This window comes from Anthonomus grandis, chromosome 13, assembly GCF_022605725.1.
Source record: "Anthonomus grandis grandis chromosome 13, icAntGran1.3, whole genome shotgun sequence".
Classification (NCBI taxonomy): Eukaryota; Metazoa; Arthropoda; class Insecta; order Coleoptera; family Curculionidae; genus Anthonomus; species Anthonomus grandis.
Genome location: NC_065558.1, coordinates 9249875 through 9266695, shown reverse-complemented (window position 1 = coordinate 9266695; position 16821 = coordinate 9249875). Strand labels below are relative to the sequence as shown.

Genomic DNA, 16821 nt, shown 5'->3' with positions numbered 1-16821 from the left:
GGGGTTATTTTAAACATCTAACACATTTAAGATTTGCAGATGACATAGTCCTAATATCAGATCGCTCTGTTATGCTACAACAGATAAACTCTGCTTACCATAAGGTCGGTTAGGTTAATTTGAACCAAGCCGCTTTAAGTTGACTTGTCTCTAAGGATATAAACAGTTCAAGCACTCTAAATTTTAATATTTGCAAAGGAAGATAGAAGCACACTAAATATGTCGTACAAATTAACATAAAGTGACTTCATGCTTAATATAAAAAATTTTAAAGTTAGAAGTTGGTCCTTCGAGCCAGATTTTTACAAAACAAGTACAAAAAACGTTAATTATTTAGCAAAACAATATGACACTTGAAATATGAAAATGATGATAAAAATGGTAATGAAGAAAAGTGAAAGAAAAAATTGGACATTGCCAAGTATTGTGAAAGGCGGGGGTTGATAGTCCAGGCACTAATGACATTTATCTTCAAAGGCGAAAATATATTAACCTACGTATTTTTTTTTCAATATTTGAATCATGTATGCACGTAATTTTTGTCTTACTACTGATTCTTCTATTTAGGGATTGAAGATACAAGATGTTTTTGGGATAATTTTGATTCAAAAGTCAAATATTTACATGTATAAACAAAGGACTATTAAATTTGCCAACAAACTATCGATAGATACAATCTCGATCTATCAAACCACCCTCAAGAGAAATTATAGAAATCTACCACCAGTGAAACTCCACAACACTTAATCGATACAGCAATAAAATCCAAGCTGGATCCCGGCACATGCGTATATTCAATATGGAAGAATCCCAGCTGGTTTAACAGGGTCCCCTGATCCAGTGAAAATGGCGTCAAGCAAAAATGACGAATTTTAGAAGAGTTGTAAAACTTAAAGGGTGAGTTTAATGTTTTTTTTTCTGCATGTGTACTACTAGTTTTATAGTTTATTCAGGATTAGTAGAAAATCGTAGTGTTAGAAGGGGTGTTTTATTAATAAGAGGTCAAACCTCATGCGGTCGGTGGAAAAGAACACGTGTTTCCGAGGGTAAGATGTGTAACAGTTAAAGTGCAGTAAATGATTTATGGGCAGCTATTAGTTTTAGCTATAGGAAAAGTTTTTCTTATTTGATAGTTGTGATTTTGTATAAAAATTCTTTCACTTAATATAATTTTTTTAATTTATTGTATGTTTGCCTTAATAGTCTATTTTGTATTTAATGTCTGGATTTCGAGGAACAGGAATTTTTTTCTAGAAATTTATAATAATATTTTTTTTCTTAATATGAAGGTTGAAAAATTATATTTTTTTCTTGAGTTTTTGTTATGAATAGATAAACAAAATGTAATTATTTTAATTTGATTAATTTTTAACCTACTGGCCTTAATTAAATAAATATATTTTTTTTCTTAATAATTTGAAAAGGACATAACTGTTGCTAACGTTAATGAAGCGTTCATAAGATGCCGATTTTTTTTTCCGGAAATATCCGAAAAACACCGAAATCTTTTATTGTCGTTTTGAAATTTTAAAAAATCCGATTATTTGCGAAAATAACCGAAGAAAAAAAGATATGAAAACTGATAAAATTTTAATTAGCATTTTTCATTCTCTACACGTTGGGGTTTTTTAATTTAAAATCTCACATTTCTGGTATTTTTGTACGATGAAAATGCAATAATAAATAATTATCATAAAGGTTTTTCCAAATTCCTGGCAAACTATGAGGATCTTATTCACAGTATTAAATAACAAATTTTAAAAAATTGAAATACATCCTGATAAACCTGCGTACGTACCTTGTGTATATTTCAGTAGATGAAAAACAAGGATATATTATTATTGTCATAAGTTGTTCCTTTTTTAACACATTGTCGTATGATAAGTACCAGTTTTCTCGTCATAGTTTATAAAACTGCAACATAAATTATTTAAAAAAAAATATATAAATACCCAATTACAATTTTGACAAACACCCAAATGATTGTAACCTTAACGGAACTTACAGTGGCACACACATGCATCAAACAAATTAAAAAATTATTATTTATTTTGACCAGGATGATGACGCGATCCTGCCTTGAAAAACTATAATTTGACAAAAACATAAAATGGTGACAAATTATAAAAATAATAACAATAATCAGGTGCAAGTGGCGGAAATGCAGACCACCACGTGAAAAGAATAAAGTAAAAGTCAGTTTTAGAGCGTCATATATAGAATAATGAAAATTGTTTAAAATATTTCGTGAATTTTGATGAATATAATTAGTCTTCTTTTATGTTTTAGTAATAAAAAAATAATATCGTAAATAAAGTACATAAGGTAAGGTTAAAGCTATTTAAGTTTTTTTTTTTAGTATATTTTGCAATAAATAGATAAAATGTCTGGAAAGATTGTCTTACTCTTTGTGTTATATTCCATTTCCATTTATAAGATTTTATTTACGTTTTATATTTTATGATCCTCCTTATATTAGATTTTGAGTTTTAAAGTTAATAGTCACCCCAAATATCAGACTGTGTCTTTAGATCCAACAAAATGGTTAATAATTTTGAAATTTTTGCTTGGGCTATTCTGAAAGTCTTGTGTGCTCAAAATTTATGCTCAAAATAATGTAAACTTTAGTCAATATTTGTAGACAAAATTCCTATTAATATCGTATTTTTTATTTTATAAGAATTGGACTTAAATATTCAAAATTTTTACCTAAAATTCATGGAAAAATTCTGAAATAAAAAATTTAAAGATCAAATATGGTATGCTCTTCGACATAAGTTTAACGAATATATTTAATTTGTTTATCCAATTTTAAGAGGATAAATTCAAATATAAAACGTTATTGATCAAAGGAATAATATTTAACATACTTTTAACATATTATTTTGGTTTGTATATATTGATTCTTGCACAAACTGTTAAACCAATATTAGGTGTTAAATCAGTATTATTAATATATACAGGAGACTAGGCATGCCAAAAATGTCAACAAATTTTGCAGAAAATTTATGGAATCATGTATTAGGATAAATCTACTCCATTGTAGATATAATAAATAAATATAAAACTGAATTAATGTTATAGTATTATAAATATATATTTCTCTTAGTGACTAAATGCAAAATAGTAAGGTTTTATGAAGACGAATATTTAGTTTCAAAATGTGAATCCCTCATCTATCTATATAACAGCTATTTTTAATTATGTAATAATACCTTGCGACGTTTCAACTTTTAGCGACATCATAATACTCTTCTTTTGTGATGGAGGTCTAATCGCAAATACCTGAAATAATAGTTAAATAATTTTTTAGTAAAAAAACTCACCAGCTTTCGTATGAAACTAAGGTCAATAAAATCATTACGTAAGTTGTTAAAATATTTTAGTTTGTGTAAGGCCTTTGATAGTATCAGGATTTTTCATTCCATTTAAAAATCCAATAGGGTTATATTTGCAAGAAAAGTGTAATAAACCTATATAAATAATTTTAAAGGAGAAGCAAATTAAAACTTCTAATTTGATAATTAAATAGTCAAATCAAATGGAAATAGGTTGTTGCTTTTTTATTTAATTAAAAAAAATCACAATTTAAAAATTTTTAGAGTATATTTTTAGTTTATATTTTTCTTTGAATTATGCGACTTGTAAGGTAAAGGTTGAAAAAAGTTAGTAAAGCAACTCAGCAAGAATTTAGGAGTAGTCATCAAAAATGACACAGCAACAGCTATGACTTAAAGTAGCGTCAGATTTTTTGAATTATGAATATAATTAATGTAATCTCATTTTATACAATGTAATATTTCAATACCTACCTCTTTAGTAAATTAGATGAGAAAATCATCACTTAAGCTTGCAGTTACCCAAAGAGTTTGAAAGTAGTATAATTTTTTTTTAATATCAGTGTAATGAATGTGTATATACAGGTTGGGGAATCGATCATTACGCATAGAGAGATGCTTAAAGGTGAAGTTCGTGCTACGTCGTTGTTTTTTATTATTGCGTTAGTAATGGCACTTAGTAGTTAGTGTCTGTCCTTGATGGGAGTAACTGTATTACTTCCAGTAAGATTTCGTAAAATATTACGCGTAAGTTTAGGCATTTCAAAAATATTTTTCTGATACTGGCTTTACATACATCAGTGTACAACACCTCTCGTAAAGTTAAATATGGTGTGTATTCCATAGCTAAAATTAAAGCGTTATTATAATAAAAAGTAAAAACATTTAAACACTATACAAAAATTTAATTAAAATTAAATTAAAATTCTTAAAAATATACTTAACAAAATTTATTTCTTTAAACAAAAGGCTCAAACAGACCTTTTTCTATGATAGGTTAACTTTTAAACAATAAGTTAACCTATCATAAAAACTGTTTCGTACTTCCAAAAGAGTTTCTAGTAAAATGAAATTGGCACATTTAACAATTTTTTGTCGCAACTCCTCTAAATTTCTTATCCTACTAAATTCGTGTTTATATATGATCTCCTTAATATAACCCCAAAAATAAAAGTCCTTTCGGGATAAATCTGGAAAAATTTCTGTGCTCATTTTTCGAAGACCAATATTAAACAACGAAAGGATTGTCTTTGTGACTGTGAAAAACAAGATTCATTTAAAAATAAAATACATTGTAAACATTTTGAATTTTTATTTGACTATTTCATTATGGCCATATGGAAAATTCCATTCATCGCCACTGGTCTTCATGAAATATCATATAAAGTTTTGGACTATTTGAAACATTTGTACCTATGTTTTTTTCCAAATGCTGGCAAAAGTTTAAAGGTTCATATGTTCCTCTCCAACACTTCAACTTGATCGTATTGAATCCACTTCTAGGGCATCACAAGCTATTTATTTAAAATTGTTTTTTCGCAAACAATCGATCTATTACTAAATGTAATTGAAAACAAATCCTTACATTGTAGTGCCGAATTGCGTCCATAAAACTGTTTAATAATTTAAATTATTTCGGAAACAGCCATAATATTATTAATGTTATTCTGTAAAAAATAAAAACAGCAATCATTTCTCAGACAACCGGAAGCAGCCATTCATAGACGAGAGGAAGCGGCATTGCCATTATTTTGAACAATGCATAGTCTTCACTTCTCCAACCTGTATACCACAACTTTATATAGGAATTATCATTTTCCTTTTTAGCTCTCCAGCAATGGACCGTCACGAAATATAAACTCCATTTCAACCACTCCTTAGTTAACTTTCCATTAAAGATATGTTGGAACCATATTCACCTAATTTATTATGGCTTATCATTTTGGGTTTTATCATTGCGTTCGTTTTGGCTTTTGGGATTGGGGCCAATGACGTGGCCAACTCTTTCGGCACCAGTGTAGGCTCCAAGGTGCTCACCATCGCACAAGCATGTTGGTTAGCCACATTTTTCGAAGTGGCTGGCGCCATTTTGATCGGTAACTTTTTCTAAAATTTGCAATTTCAGGATTTTCTTTTAATCCGGTTATTTTTTAGGTTACAAGGTATCGGACACAATGCGAAAAGGGATCTTAGATGTAAACGTTTATAAGGACGCCGAGTTGGAATTAATGTTAGGTTCTATAGCCGCACTCGGAGCGAGCGCTATCTGGCTAATGGTCGCGACATTTTTTAAATTGCCCATCTCTGGAACTCATAGTATTGTTGGAGCAACTGTTGGATATAACCTGGTAGCCAGGGGGATTGAGGGAGTTCATTGGCGTACTTTGGCGAAAATTGGTAAGAATTTGGAAAAATGTCAAATACATTTAATGGGGCAGTTTTTCAAATAAAAAACACATTTCTTCCCTTTTAATACAGCTTTGTGAACGTTTATTAGCAAGTATATATGTTGGTTGATTGTTCTAGTTGGTTCCTGGTTCATCTCACCACTCCTAAGCGGACTATGCTCAATCTCCATCCTATGGATAATCAAAAAGTACATCCTAATGAAGCCAGACCCTTTAGAATCCGGCCTGATGTTTTTGCCTGTATTTTACAGTTTTACGATTTTGGTTAATGTTTTCTCGATTGTTCTCGATGGTCCGAAACTTTTGTACATGGACAACATTCCGCTATGGTTGGCCGCCACTATAAGTGTTACGGTGGCTTTTGTCGCGATGATGGTCATCTGGTTGGTGGTGGTACCGTGGCAACGACGGAAGATCAAAATGGAAATGGCCGCTGATAATACCCAGGTTAATTTTAATATTGGGGAATCTACTGGTAAGTAATTCAGTACTGTTTTTGTTTTACTATCTTTTGCTGAAAGACTATTCTGGGACTGGAAAGTAAATCTTTCTTCTAGGCAATTAAAACTTTTATACCTATTTAATCTTCAGGAAATTAGGAAGAATTTGTTCCTATAGAGTTGAAGTGTTTTATTATTTTTCAGAGCATATTGGTAAGGAAAGCGGGAAATTGAAATAAAGTATAATCACTTTCACAATATTGGGGATCTACGAGGTGTTTGTGAAAAATACTTATTTTTTATTTATCAAAGTTTGATTTTGTTTCCTTTTTTTTTAATTTTTGATATGACAGTTTGTCCGGAAATAATTTTCTGTGGATGATTCCTCTCCTGTTAAAAAAGATCAGCATAGATTTATTATATGAATCATATGAAGAAATCACATCGTTAATCAAAGGTATTGAAACTTGCACTGATCGATGAAACGTAGGAAGAATAACGTAGCGTTGCCAGATCACTTGTATTCATGAAGGTTTAAAAGAATCTGAATCTGAAGTAATGGGTTTAAAGGTGTGACTTTCGTACTTGAATAAAAAAATCATAGAACGTCAAGGAATCAGATATTTAAGAAAAATTAGTTTAGGATCATAGATATCGAATAAGCTTTCATGTGCAGAGAAGTGACTGTATTTAGATACTAGATTATGGATTGAAATGACTTTCGTTATGATCCAAATCCAAAGCTCTGATTTCAACTTTTCAAGAAAGTAATATCGATATTTCTCTAAAGGGATCAGCACTGGATTTTTTAATTTCGGTCATTTCTTGAAGACTTCTCACGATAGTAATGTCTGTTTCTCTCAAAGCTGATTTTTTCACACAGTAGTTTTTTCACACAAACCAAAATTTGTTAACCTTGAAAACTCTAAGAATAGTGATTTATTAATAAATTGGGAGTACGCTTATCAATGAAAAAAACAAATTGTTAAATAACCATTTTTATTTAAATGAAAACTTTAATTATTATCTGATACCTCAGATTGAGATGACGATATAGGTCTGAAAGCGGCAAACAATATTGACTTATTCCCTTTTTTTGGATATATTTCAATTTCTCTACTCTACTTCAAGAATCTTTTCGAAATTGGGATTTTCTTACGTAGTTTAACTTACGAAAATCATCTTTCCTGATTTCTATTTATTTGTTTTTTTATAGTTTAGAATTATTCTTAATATTATTTTCAGATTCAGATTATTTGATGTCATTATCCAATTTTCCACTCCGTAGCACATTATCATAATTTTGAGTACATAATAGAGGATTGCTGTATTCTTCTTTGCTTCTTTACTCTTCTAAGTACAATTTTTCGATCCAGATATATGTATTTCTCCACTCTCTCCAATTTCTGGTTTCTTACCTAGATTATGGGTTCCTCCATAAGCATTTCTTTTGTTTTACTCATGTTTATCCTAAGTACAAGACTCTTCATTTAGGTAATTTTCCATGTTCTTAAGTTCTGTAGGATCTTTTGCGATTATGATTATGTCATCTGCATAACGTAGGTGGCTCAAGTTTTGACCATTCACTTTAATGCCGCATTTTGTTTAGTTTCTTGAATACTTCTAAAGCCAGTGAACAGTTTGGATGACAGAGTATCGCCTTGTCTAACTCCTTTTTTCAGTGGGTACTCATTGGTTTTCGTATGTAAGTACCATGTTGCTTGGATGGTAGTGTCTTGTATTAGTTGTGAGTATCTACTATCCTGAAATTTCGCAGTGCTCTATAAACGGTCCAATATTCAACCAAGTCGAATGCCTTTACATAGTCCGAGCTTTTTATAAAGGCCAGATTCAAAGGGAAGTGGTATTCGTTGCACTTCTGAATCCAGAGTTTTATGGTAAGCAATTTATGCGCTGTTGAGTAGCCCTTTTTAAAACCTGCCTACGTTAGACGTGTAGTAATTATTTTTGATAGTAATTAGGACCGGTGCCATAGTAGAGTTATGATGAGACGGTAGTTTATCAGTTAAGTCTTATCCCCTCTTATAAAGAAGAATAACGGTAGAATTGCTCCAGGTATTTGGAGTTTTACCTTGTTGCATACACTCATTCATTAGGGTCGTTATAAATTTTATTAGGTTACCCCCGCATTCGATTATTAGGTCGATTGTAATGTCATCCTCTCCGGGTGCTTTGTCTCATTTCATTCTTTAGGACTTCCATTATTTCCTCATCAGTTACTTCAGTTAAATCTTCAGATCCGACATTTCTTACTTTCACCTTTTTCGTTTGATCATCGTTTTAACCGTGTACTTTGGTTTCTTATTCTACCGAGACCTATGGGTAGTATTCCTCAACGATTTGCCTGATTCCAGTTATCGCGACTTTAGTTCGTGGTAACATTACCTTTACTATCAGAGAGAAAATTTGCGTTTCTTCAGATTTGGGCTTAAGCATTTCATACCATTGTTTTTATCTATGGTTTCGTTTATTAGTTGATCTTCCTTCTCTTTTTTATTATGGCTTAGTTGTTTTTTTAATTATATTGTTTAGTTACCATTGTCATACCTACATATACCATACAAATATTTTGAAAAATGTAATTTTATGATCAGGCTTTCTCGTAATGCTTAAAAACTTTTATTGTCTAGCACAGAAACTTTTGATAATTTAAATTTGCTAAATCAAACATCAAATTTCCGGATTTCGTAAATAAATTCGATAAATATTATATATTTTTTAATATTATCATTGGAGTACCCGATATCCAAATCTCATAAGTAATAAATGAATTAATAGGAAATTTAATTTTTTTTAATATATATGACGTATCCAACGAAGTTCAATACCCTCATTCCTTTTATATAGAGACAGAGATATTTGAAAAAACAATATCTGAATATTCTGAGGCAAAGCTCGTTACCATTATTTCTTCCTTGCTAATCATAACATTTATCCAGATGTTTTGTGAACGATATTAACGAGATTCAATGTTTTGGGTGACTCTCTTAATTGCTTCTTAAAGATTAAAATCGAGGAAAATACAGGAAAACTTTGCTGGTATAAAATATAAAGGGAAGTAATCTATAGTTATCACATTTATTGGTGTCAGCGGTCCATAAACCACTCGTCCATATACCCGGACATAACTGATAAATTATTTTTAAGCCTTCTTAAACCATAAACTTTAGTGCCTCGGGTGTTATATATAGCATCAATTCCAGACTTCAATCAAATTTTAGCTCGTGTATGTTATGGCCGGTTGTACCTCCGAGAGCAAAATATATCCGTTTCAAATTGAACTATGACTATCTTAAGAATCGTGAAAACAGTTCACTATTCTTAAGATATTCATTATCAGCATACAGATTCATACAATATCGATGCCAGACCATAATCACCTGATCCAGATCAGCGTTACCGTACAGAGATTATTCAAAAATATTTTTCATGTATGAATAAACTCAAAAAACTCAGAAAATTTTACCTGAGTGAAGAGGTTGTTAATTCTGAATTCTTTACTCTGAGTCGGGGTTTTGATATATTGAGTTTGTATTGATAGTTGTTGAAAAATTGCGAATTTGTTCTTCTTTTACGGTGTTAATTTATTTTTCTTATATATATTCTTTTTAGTTATGGAATTTACTTATGGTTTTTTAACCTTTTTTATATTTTTTTTAGATACTTCTCCAGATGTTAGTCCAAAAAAATCAAATCGCAACTCCGCTTATTCCGAACGTCAATTATCCGTTATATCCGAGACTACCGAATTAAAACCGTTGGATGCTAAAATAACGGCCGCAAAATATGTCTTTCCAATACAAACTAGTGATAAGAATGGATATATTCAAGCTAAAGAGACTGAACTAAATACAAGGTATGACAAATACTATTAAACTTACTTGATGTATACAAACTTTCAGTTAATAAGCAGATATTTTTATTCAGAAGAGTTGACTTGTAAAACCAATAAATTCTGTCATACACTTTTAGATAATTCAACAACGTACAACTTGATATGTCAAGATTTGTTGTATGTTAAACATAATGGAGATATTAAGAAAAACAGTCAATATTTCAGATCAGCATCACTAGTATTTTTTGTTGTGAAGTGGTGTTTCAATGCCACACGCCCCTTCAAGACTTTTCAACGCGTTTTCTCTTTTACATGCATCGATAACAGCACAACTGACTGAAGATATTTTGCGGAAAATCGCCTAAAAAAATGATATACGTTATATCATTTTTTTATGCGTTTTTATATGATATGATATTTTTAATTCAGCTCTTTAAGACTTTTATAAAAGTTATTAAAATTGCTTTATAACAGGTGCCACAGCACTCATAAAATTAAATCAATTTAAATCAATACTTTTTTTTGGTCCTCGTCTTCAGATCAGATATAAGTATCTAATTATAGCGGAATTATATAGAGAAAAAAAGATATAATTTTTTAGGCCAAAAGAACTAAAAATCAAAGAGAGCAGTACCGCATCAATAAACCCCACATTATCACCCAGTTCCAGTGGAGTACCATTGATCAAAAATAAATGTCAGACTGAAATCGAACAGGGAACAGTGCAATTAGAAGACAGTGTTAACATTGAAAATAAGAGCGTATCAAAACTGTTCAGTTTTCTCCAAATACTGACCGCCATGTTTGGAAGTTTTGCGCATGGAGGTAACGATGTGAGGTAAAGATCCCGATAATCCTGCCTAAAATTTAAATAACTTCTGAAGTGTGTTTCAGCAATGCTATTGGGCCTCTGATAACCCTTTGGTTAATTTATTCGGAGGGTTCAGTAGCACAGAAATCTGAAACACCCCTGTTCATCCTGCTTTATGGTGGATTGGGTATATCTGTTGGTTTGTGGTTGTGGGGTCGAAGGGTTATCGAAACGATTGGGGAAGATTTGACCACTCTTAACCCATCAACGTAAGAATTATTTCTATTACTATTAATTAATATAAAATTACCTTTTTTATTCCAAGGGGATTCACAATAGAAATTGGAGCAGCATTTACAGTATTATTAGCAAGTAAAATTGGTATTCCTATTTCCACCACCCATTGCAAAGTTGGATCAGTTGTTTTTGTTGGATATTTTAATGCTTCGAAGAAAGGAGTTGATTGGAGCCTATTTAGGTAAATGTTTGTTTATTTGGGACGTTGAACCCCTAGAGTATCTCCCATAGTGACTCAAATCATTATGGAGTGATCTTTGAGTCACTCTGGGGGAAATTTAATTACTTGAAAATGAATAACTTGTAGAAAATAGTATAATTCAAGGCCTGAAAGCAGTAAAACAGGGAAAAATTTACTGACATGCCTAAGGATATGAAAAATTATGTCCAATGTCCAGGAAATAAAAAATATAGTTTAAAAATCTGGAAAATGATTTTTCTTTTTTTTTTTTTTGTAGTCCTTTGTGTTGCTATAGTAGATTCTAGAAAATCTTTAACTTTATAATTTTGTACTTTTAGAAACATCATCTATGCCTGGTTAGTGACAGTTCCCATTGCAGCCCTACTAGCAGCCGGGATAATGTTTTTACTGAGTTTGGCCACAGGAGTTGCCTAAAAGAATCCTACCTTGATATAGAATTTTATTTTATTTTTTAGAACAGACTAGAAGACCGACCTAAATCTATGTGTTAAAGTAATTGTCGTATCTCGATGTTAAAATACACATTAGTATAGAATATCATCCGGATTTAGGTAGAACGTACCATAAATATTATACCTAGTTAAAAGTCTGAAAGTATTTTTTTTTTAATTGGTATAGGAAAAACAAATGTAACGCTCTTAATATGACGAGTTTTAGTTGGATCATCCTGTAGGATTGTGAAATTTGACAATTTTCTTAATTTATTTACCGAAAAAAAAACTGTTATATATTAAACAAATTAGTGTTAAGGAATTCCTGTGATTATTAAAACATTCTTGTGTCTTGTTTAAATAAAGAAAAACCATTACTAATGTCATTAAATGTGTAAGAGTAAGAAGAACGAGAAGCCATGAAACGCTAATAAGAAAATAATTTTATATATTGTTTACACTTAAGCACAATAAAACATCATTGATTTTCAAAGGGAATGTAATTTTTAATATTAAAATATATGAAGTTTTGTTTTGTTTCCTGGTTTTTATTTTCTAGTTTTCACTCTGTATAGTAATAATACAAAGGATTTTGATAAGCGTGATAAGTGGCTGGAATGTACGTCATAAGTGTTACTATAAAATCTGATAGTCGCAGTCTGAGTGGTCAAACCGATAAAGTGAGTTTTGAAATTGTTTTTTTAATGAAGCTTCTAATTTTAATAGCAGCTTTGGCTGCAATTCAAAACATAGAAGGGCATTATTTTGAAAAATTCAAAACTCTGAGGCGCCCTATCCCGTTGGATGCCACTGATCCTGTTATCCTTACCCCACTGATCGAGTCTGGTCGACTGGAAGAAGCAAGAAACTTGTCTCGAGTAAATCATCCAGAGTTCCGTGGAATAGAGTTTTATTCTGGATACCTTCAAGTAGATAAAGTGTTTGACAACAATTTATTTTTTTACTTCTTCCCTTCTGAAGGTGACTACTTAAAAGATCCTGTTTTGCTCTGGCTCCAAGGGGGACCAGGTGCTCCAGCTGGATACGGATTGTTCCTGATAAATGGTCCTTTTATTGTGAACAAAAATTATAGTGTAGATCTGCGAGAGTACAGATGGACTAAGAACCATTCGGTGTTGTACATTGATAATCCTGTTGGCACTGGCTTCAGCTTCACCACTAAGAATGGATATGCACAAAACCAAACAAAAGTTGGAGAAGACCTCTATGAAGCCTTGCTACAATTTTTCACATTATTTTCTGAAATTCAAGGTAATGATTTTTGTATTATTGGGGAATCTTATGCTGGTAAATATGTGCCAGCAATCGGCTACACTATCCTTCAAAACAACCCAACTGCTGATCTAAAGATCAATTTAAAATCATTGGCAACTGGTAATGGATTAAGCGATGCAGTCCATCAATCTAACTATGGAGATTATTTGTATCAAATAGGATTAGTTGATAAGCAAACCAGGGATATTTTTCACGAATACAGCTCCTTAGTTAGTAAATATGTTGCAGAAGAAAATTGGTATGAAGCCACAAAGATTTTCAATGAACAAGTGGGAAACTTAATTTCCAATGCCACAGCCATTGACAGCCTATACAATTATCTGCAAATGGATCCTGACGAAGAAGAGTATTGGCAAAAGTATATTCAAGAAGAACTAAGAGATCCATTGCATATCGGTAACACGGAATTCAATAGCGGACCAGTATTTGATCTTCTGTATGAGGACATTTGCAAAAGTGTAGCGCCATGGATAGCAGAACTTCTAAGCCATTACCGATTTCTGATATACAGTGGACAAGTCGATGTTATTGTGGCGTATCCTTTGACAGAAAACTTTTTGCAAAATTTAAACTTTAATGCTGCAGAAGAATATAAAAGAGCGAGCAGGGAAGTTTGGAGCGACGAAGAAGGTACAGTGGGTTATTACAAGCAAGCTGGGAATTTGACCGAGATGCTAATTCGGAACGCTGGGCATATGGTGCCAGTTGCTCAGCCTCAGAGAGCATATAGGATGGTATATAATTTTGTGAGGAATAAACCGTTTGCAGAAAGTGTCTAGTATATTTTTAATAAATAAATGTTCAAGTACCCATAGCTTTTTATTTTATACCTTATTAAAAGCAAAGAGGAATTACGTTAATCATTTGAGGGATAAAAGAAATATTACCATTTACATTAAATGTCAAAAGTAGCTTTAAATTTATTCCAAATCTATTATTTAGATAAACATATATTCTTAAAATGCAGCCTTAAGTACTTGAAAGAAACTTCAAATGCCTGGAATAAAATTAGAATTTAGTCGAGGAGAAGTTTGGAAAATATTAAAAATGATATCAAGTCCCTAAAAGAAGCAAGTGACTTGTCTCGAGTAAATTATCCAGATTTGCCTGGGTTGGAGTCTTATTCTGGATAACTTCAAATGGATAAATTGTTTGACAACAATTTATTTTTTTACTTCTTCCCTTCTGAAGGTAACTACTGAAAAGATCCTGTTTTGCTCTGGCTCCAAGGAGGACCAGGACCTCCAGCTGGATACAGTTATTCCTGAAAAATGGACCTTTTATTGTTACAGTAGCTGTGGAATGGATCAGGGATCTAATTTGGCACCTCTATTATTTTTAATAGTTATCAAGACATATGCTCGGTTAAAGGGAACTCCAAAGCATTATTTTTTTAGGGTGACACCGCAACCATGTAACAGGCTCTCATTTCTTTGGGTTTTACATTTTTTTTTAAATTTTGGATAGGTGCATAAGCCATGATTCTAATTAATTTACATAAAGGAAAATATTTTGTTAACTTCCGGTTGAACCGGAAATACCTACCACTTATTTTTTTTGGAATCCTATAAATTTATTTATGCTATTTGCCGTGTATTATTCGCAATTCCCGCTTCTAAATTCGCAAGCTTATACGCTACATAACAAAAAACAGAGGTTAATATAAGTTCAATAGCAAAAATGTTCTACTACATGCATAGCCTGCATAATTTATGCATAATCTGGTGCATGATTGTGACCATGACTTACTGCTGTTGCGGCTTTTTAATAGATTGTCTTTGGAAAACCGGCATATGAATCAATCAATTTTACCAAATAAAATTGATTCCCCGGAAACTAGTTCAATGTTTCTATTTAAATGTTGGTAATACCAGATTGAGAAAGACGCTTCACTTAAGCTTTCCTATAGGACTAATGTATATGTCGTCGCCAGATTACAAAACCTGTCGTTTTATAAAACGCCTAGTCGTTTTATCAACGGCGGCCAGATTGTCAAATATTAATAAAATTGTCAACTCATTATTTTGCTATCTGGCTAGCCAGCCATTTTATAAAACGACTAGCCGTTTTATAAAACTACGCTGACTGCTTGGCCCGATTATTAAACGCAAAAAAGACATCTCATCGTTTGATATTATGACATTGGGACGAGTGATGCATTTTAGTCTTTTAAAAAACGGCGGCCAGTATTAGCCAGATACTCAAATTTGATCCATAATTTCAGTTTTGCTTGGTTCTGCTTGCAACGATTATTAATTGTATAACCGAAAATGAAAATGTTTTTAATAGAGAAAATGGCGCAAAAAGGAAACTGTGCTTATCATGTGATGAAAGCGAAGCGATATGCAATTTTTGTGAAAAGGAAGAATTAATAAAAACACAAAGAACACAATGTACAATTGGCCAAAAAAGTGAAGCTGACCAAATAGCCCAAATAACTAAAATAAAATTCAAGGATTTGCAAGTGGGTGAGCATATATTATCTGTGGAAGTTCCAAAATTTGATAGGGGTCCCCTTGACCCAAAAGGGGTACTAAGAAATATTCTGGATATACGAAATGGTGTATACCAGCTAGGTACAGAGCATGCTCGCCTTAATCGATGGTTCTCCAGAGACGAATTAAATCCAGTTGGCAATTCTAACTTTAATCCGTTTGTCACACCAGATGTTAATATCTCTCTAAGGGAAGCAGTTTCTAAGGTTTCGCAATTTGGAAGACAAGGCGTTAAGAAACGTCACTGCAAACCTAGTAAACTGCAATGTTGCACTAAGAGATGCCTTTGTTTTAAGGCTCGCGGAAAATGTACCAGTAGGTGCCATTTTAGTGGTCCATGTTCCAATAAATGAACTTTTTTTTCATCAATCGTTCAAAACGTCTACGCACATTAGCGATCATTTTGGGCGTTATTAACTCAACTTTAAAGGGAATCAGGCTTTGTGGCAAAGACTTTGGTTTTTAGATGACCTCATAAAAAAAATCCAATGGGGTAAGGTCGGGAAATCTAGCAGACCATTCTACGGTACCTCTTTTATCGTCCAGGAAATACGTCGTTCAAAAAATGACGAACGGCAACAGCATCTTGTTGAAGAAAATTAGTTCATTTTCTAAAAGGTTATAATCTTGTTCAAGTAACTCAGTTATTCTAGGATTGATGGCGTCCTGCAGAAGTTCCAAGTAATTTTCAGCATTAAGATTTGTATTAATAAAAAAAGGTCCAACAATATGCTCCTCAAGGATACCAGCCCATACATTCTCGAAATAAATGAGGATTAGTGTCGCTCCAGTATCGACAGTTGTGTCTATTGACTTCACTATGTAAATAAAAGGAGCATTCATCCGAGAAACAGACATTGTACAGCAAATTTCTCTCACGATTGAAACTATCACTAAAGTACTCACAAAATTGTACACGATGCTCAAACTCACCTTCATTTAGCTCCTGTAAAATACTAATTTTTGTAGGCATGATATTTGTGTAATTTTAAAATTTTGTGAATGGTACTATTAGACAATTTTAGCTAGATGCGCCATTAATTTTTCGAGCTAATGTATTAAGTTCCATCTCAACATGACCCAACACTGCCATTTGTACTACTTCATTTCTCGCTGGATGCTGAACTGATGCTGAATCTGTTTTATACTGACCCTGTTTCTTGAAACTTCCTCTTTAAATCCATTACTTTTATTATTATCAATACCACCAGCACTAGATTAAACAAATACTTGGTATTATGCAAGTA

General features: G+C 32.1%; 2 protein-coding genes across 3 annotated transcripts; both read left to right on the top strand.

Annotated features, from left to right (window-relative positions):
* The first annotated feature begins 764 nt into the window (after positions 1-764).
* LOC126743837 (sodium-dependent phosphate transporter 2) lies at positions 765-12322 on the top strand. 2 transcript variants are annotated; one of them, XM_050451068.1, is made up of 9 exons: positions 765-897; positions 5166-5434; positions 5493-5735; positions 5865-6221; positions 9868-10063; positions 10644-10880; positions 10937-11122; positions 11179-11331; positions 11670-12322. In XM_050451068.1, the coding sequence occupies exons 2-9, from the start codon at positions 5239-5241 to the stop codon at positions 11764-11766; spliced, it is 1665 nt and encodes a 554-aa protein (XP_050307025.1). In that variant the 5' UTR covers positions 765-897; positions 5166-5238; the 3' UTR covers positions 11767-12322. The 2 variants fall into 2 exon arrangements, with proteins under 2 accessions (XP_050307025.1, XP_050307026.1); XM_050451069.1 differs by lacking the exon at positions 765-897 and adding an exon at positions 2203-2325.
* Positions 12323-12385: 63 nt separating this feature from the next.
* LOC126743838 (venom serine carboxypeptidase-like) lies at positions 12386-13887 on the top strand. Its single transcript, XM_050451070.1, has one exon. The coding sequence runs from the start codon at positions 12401-12403 to the stop codon at positions 13856-13858; it is 1458 nt and encodes a 485-aa protein (XP_050307027.1). The 5' UTR covers positions 12386-12400; the 3' UTR covers positions 13859-13887.
* Positions 13888-16821: the final 2934 nt, after the last annotated feature.

Excerpts from the sequence above, each read along its gene's own strand:
- LOC126743837 (XM_050451068.1), top strand. The coding sequence starts at position 5,239 with ATGTTGGAACCATATTCACCTAATTTATTATGGCTTATCATTTTGGGT. Across the intron at positions 10,064-10,643 it reads GAGACTGAACTAAATACAAG|GCCAAAAGAACTAAAAATCA; the intron begins GTATGACAAATA and ends ATAATTTTTTAG. Across the intron at positions 11,332-11,669 it reads GTTGATTGGAGCCTATTTAG|AAACATCATCTATGCCTGGT; the intron begins GTAAATGTTTGT and ends TTGTACTTTTAG.
- LOC126743838 (XM_050451070.1), top strand. The coding sequence starts at position 12,401 with ATGTACGTCATAAGTGTTACTATAAAATCTGATAGTCGCAGTCTGAGT.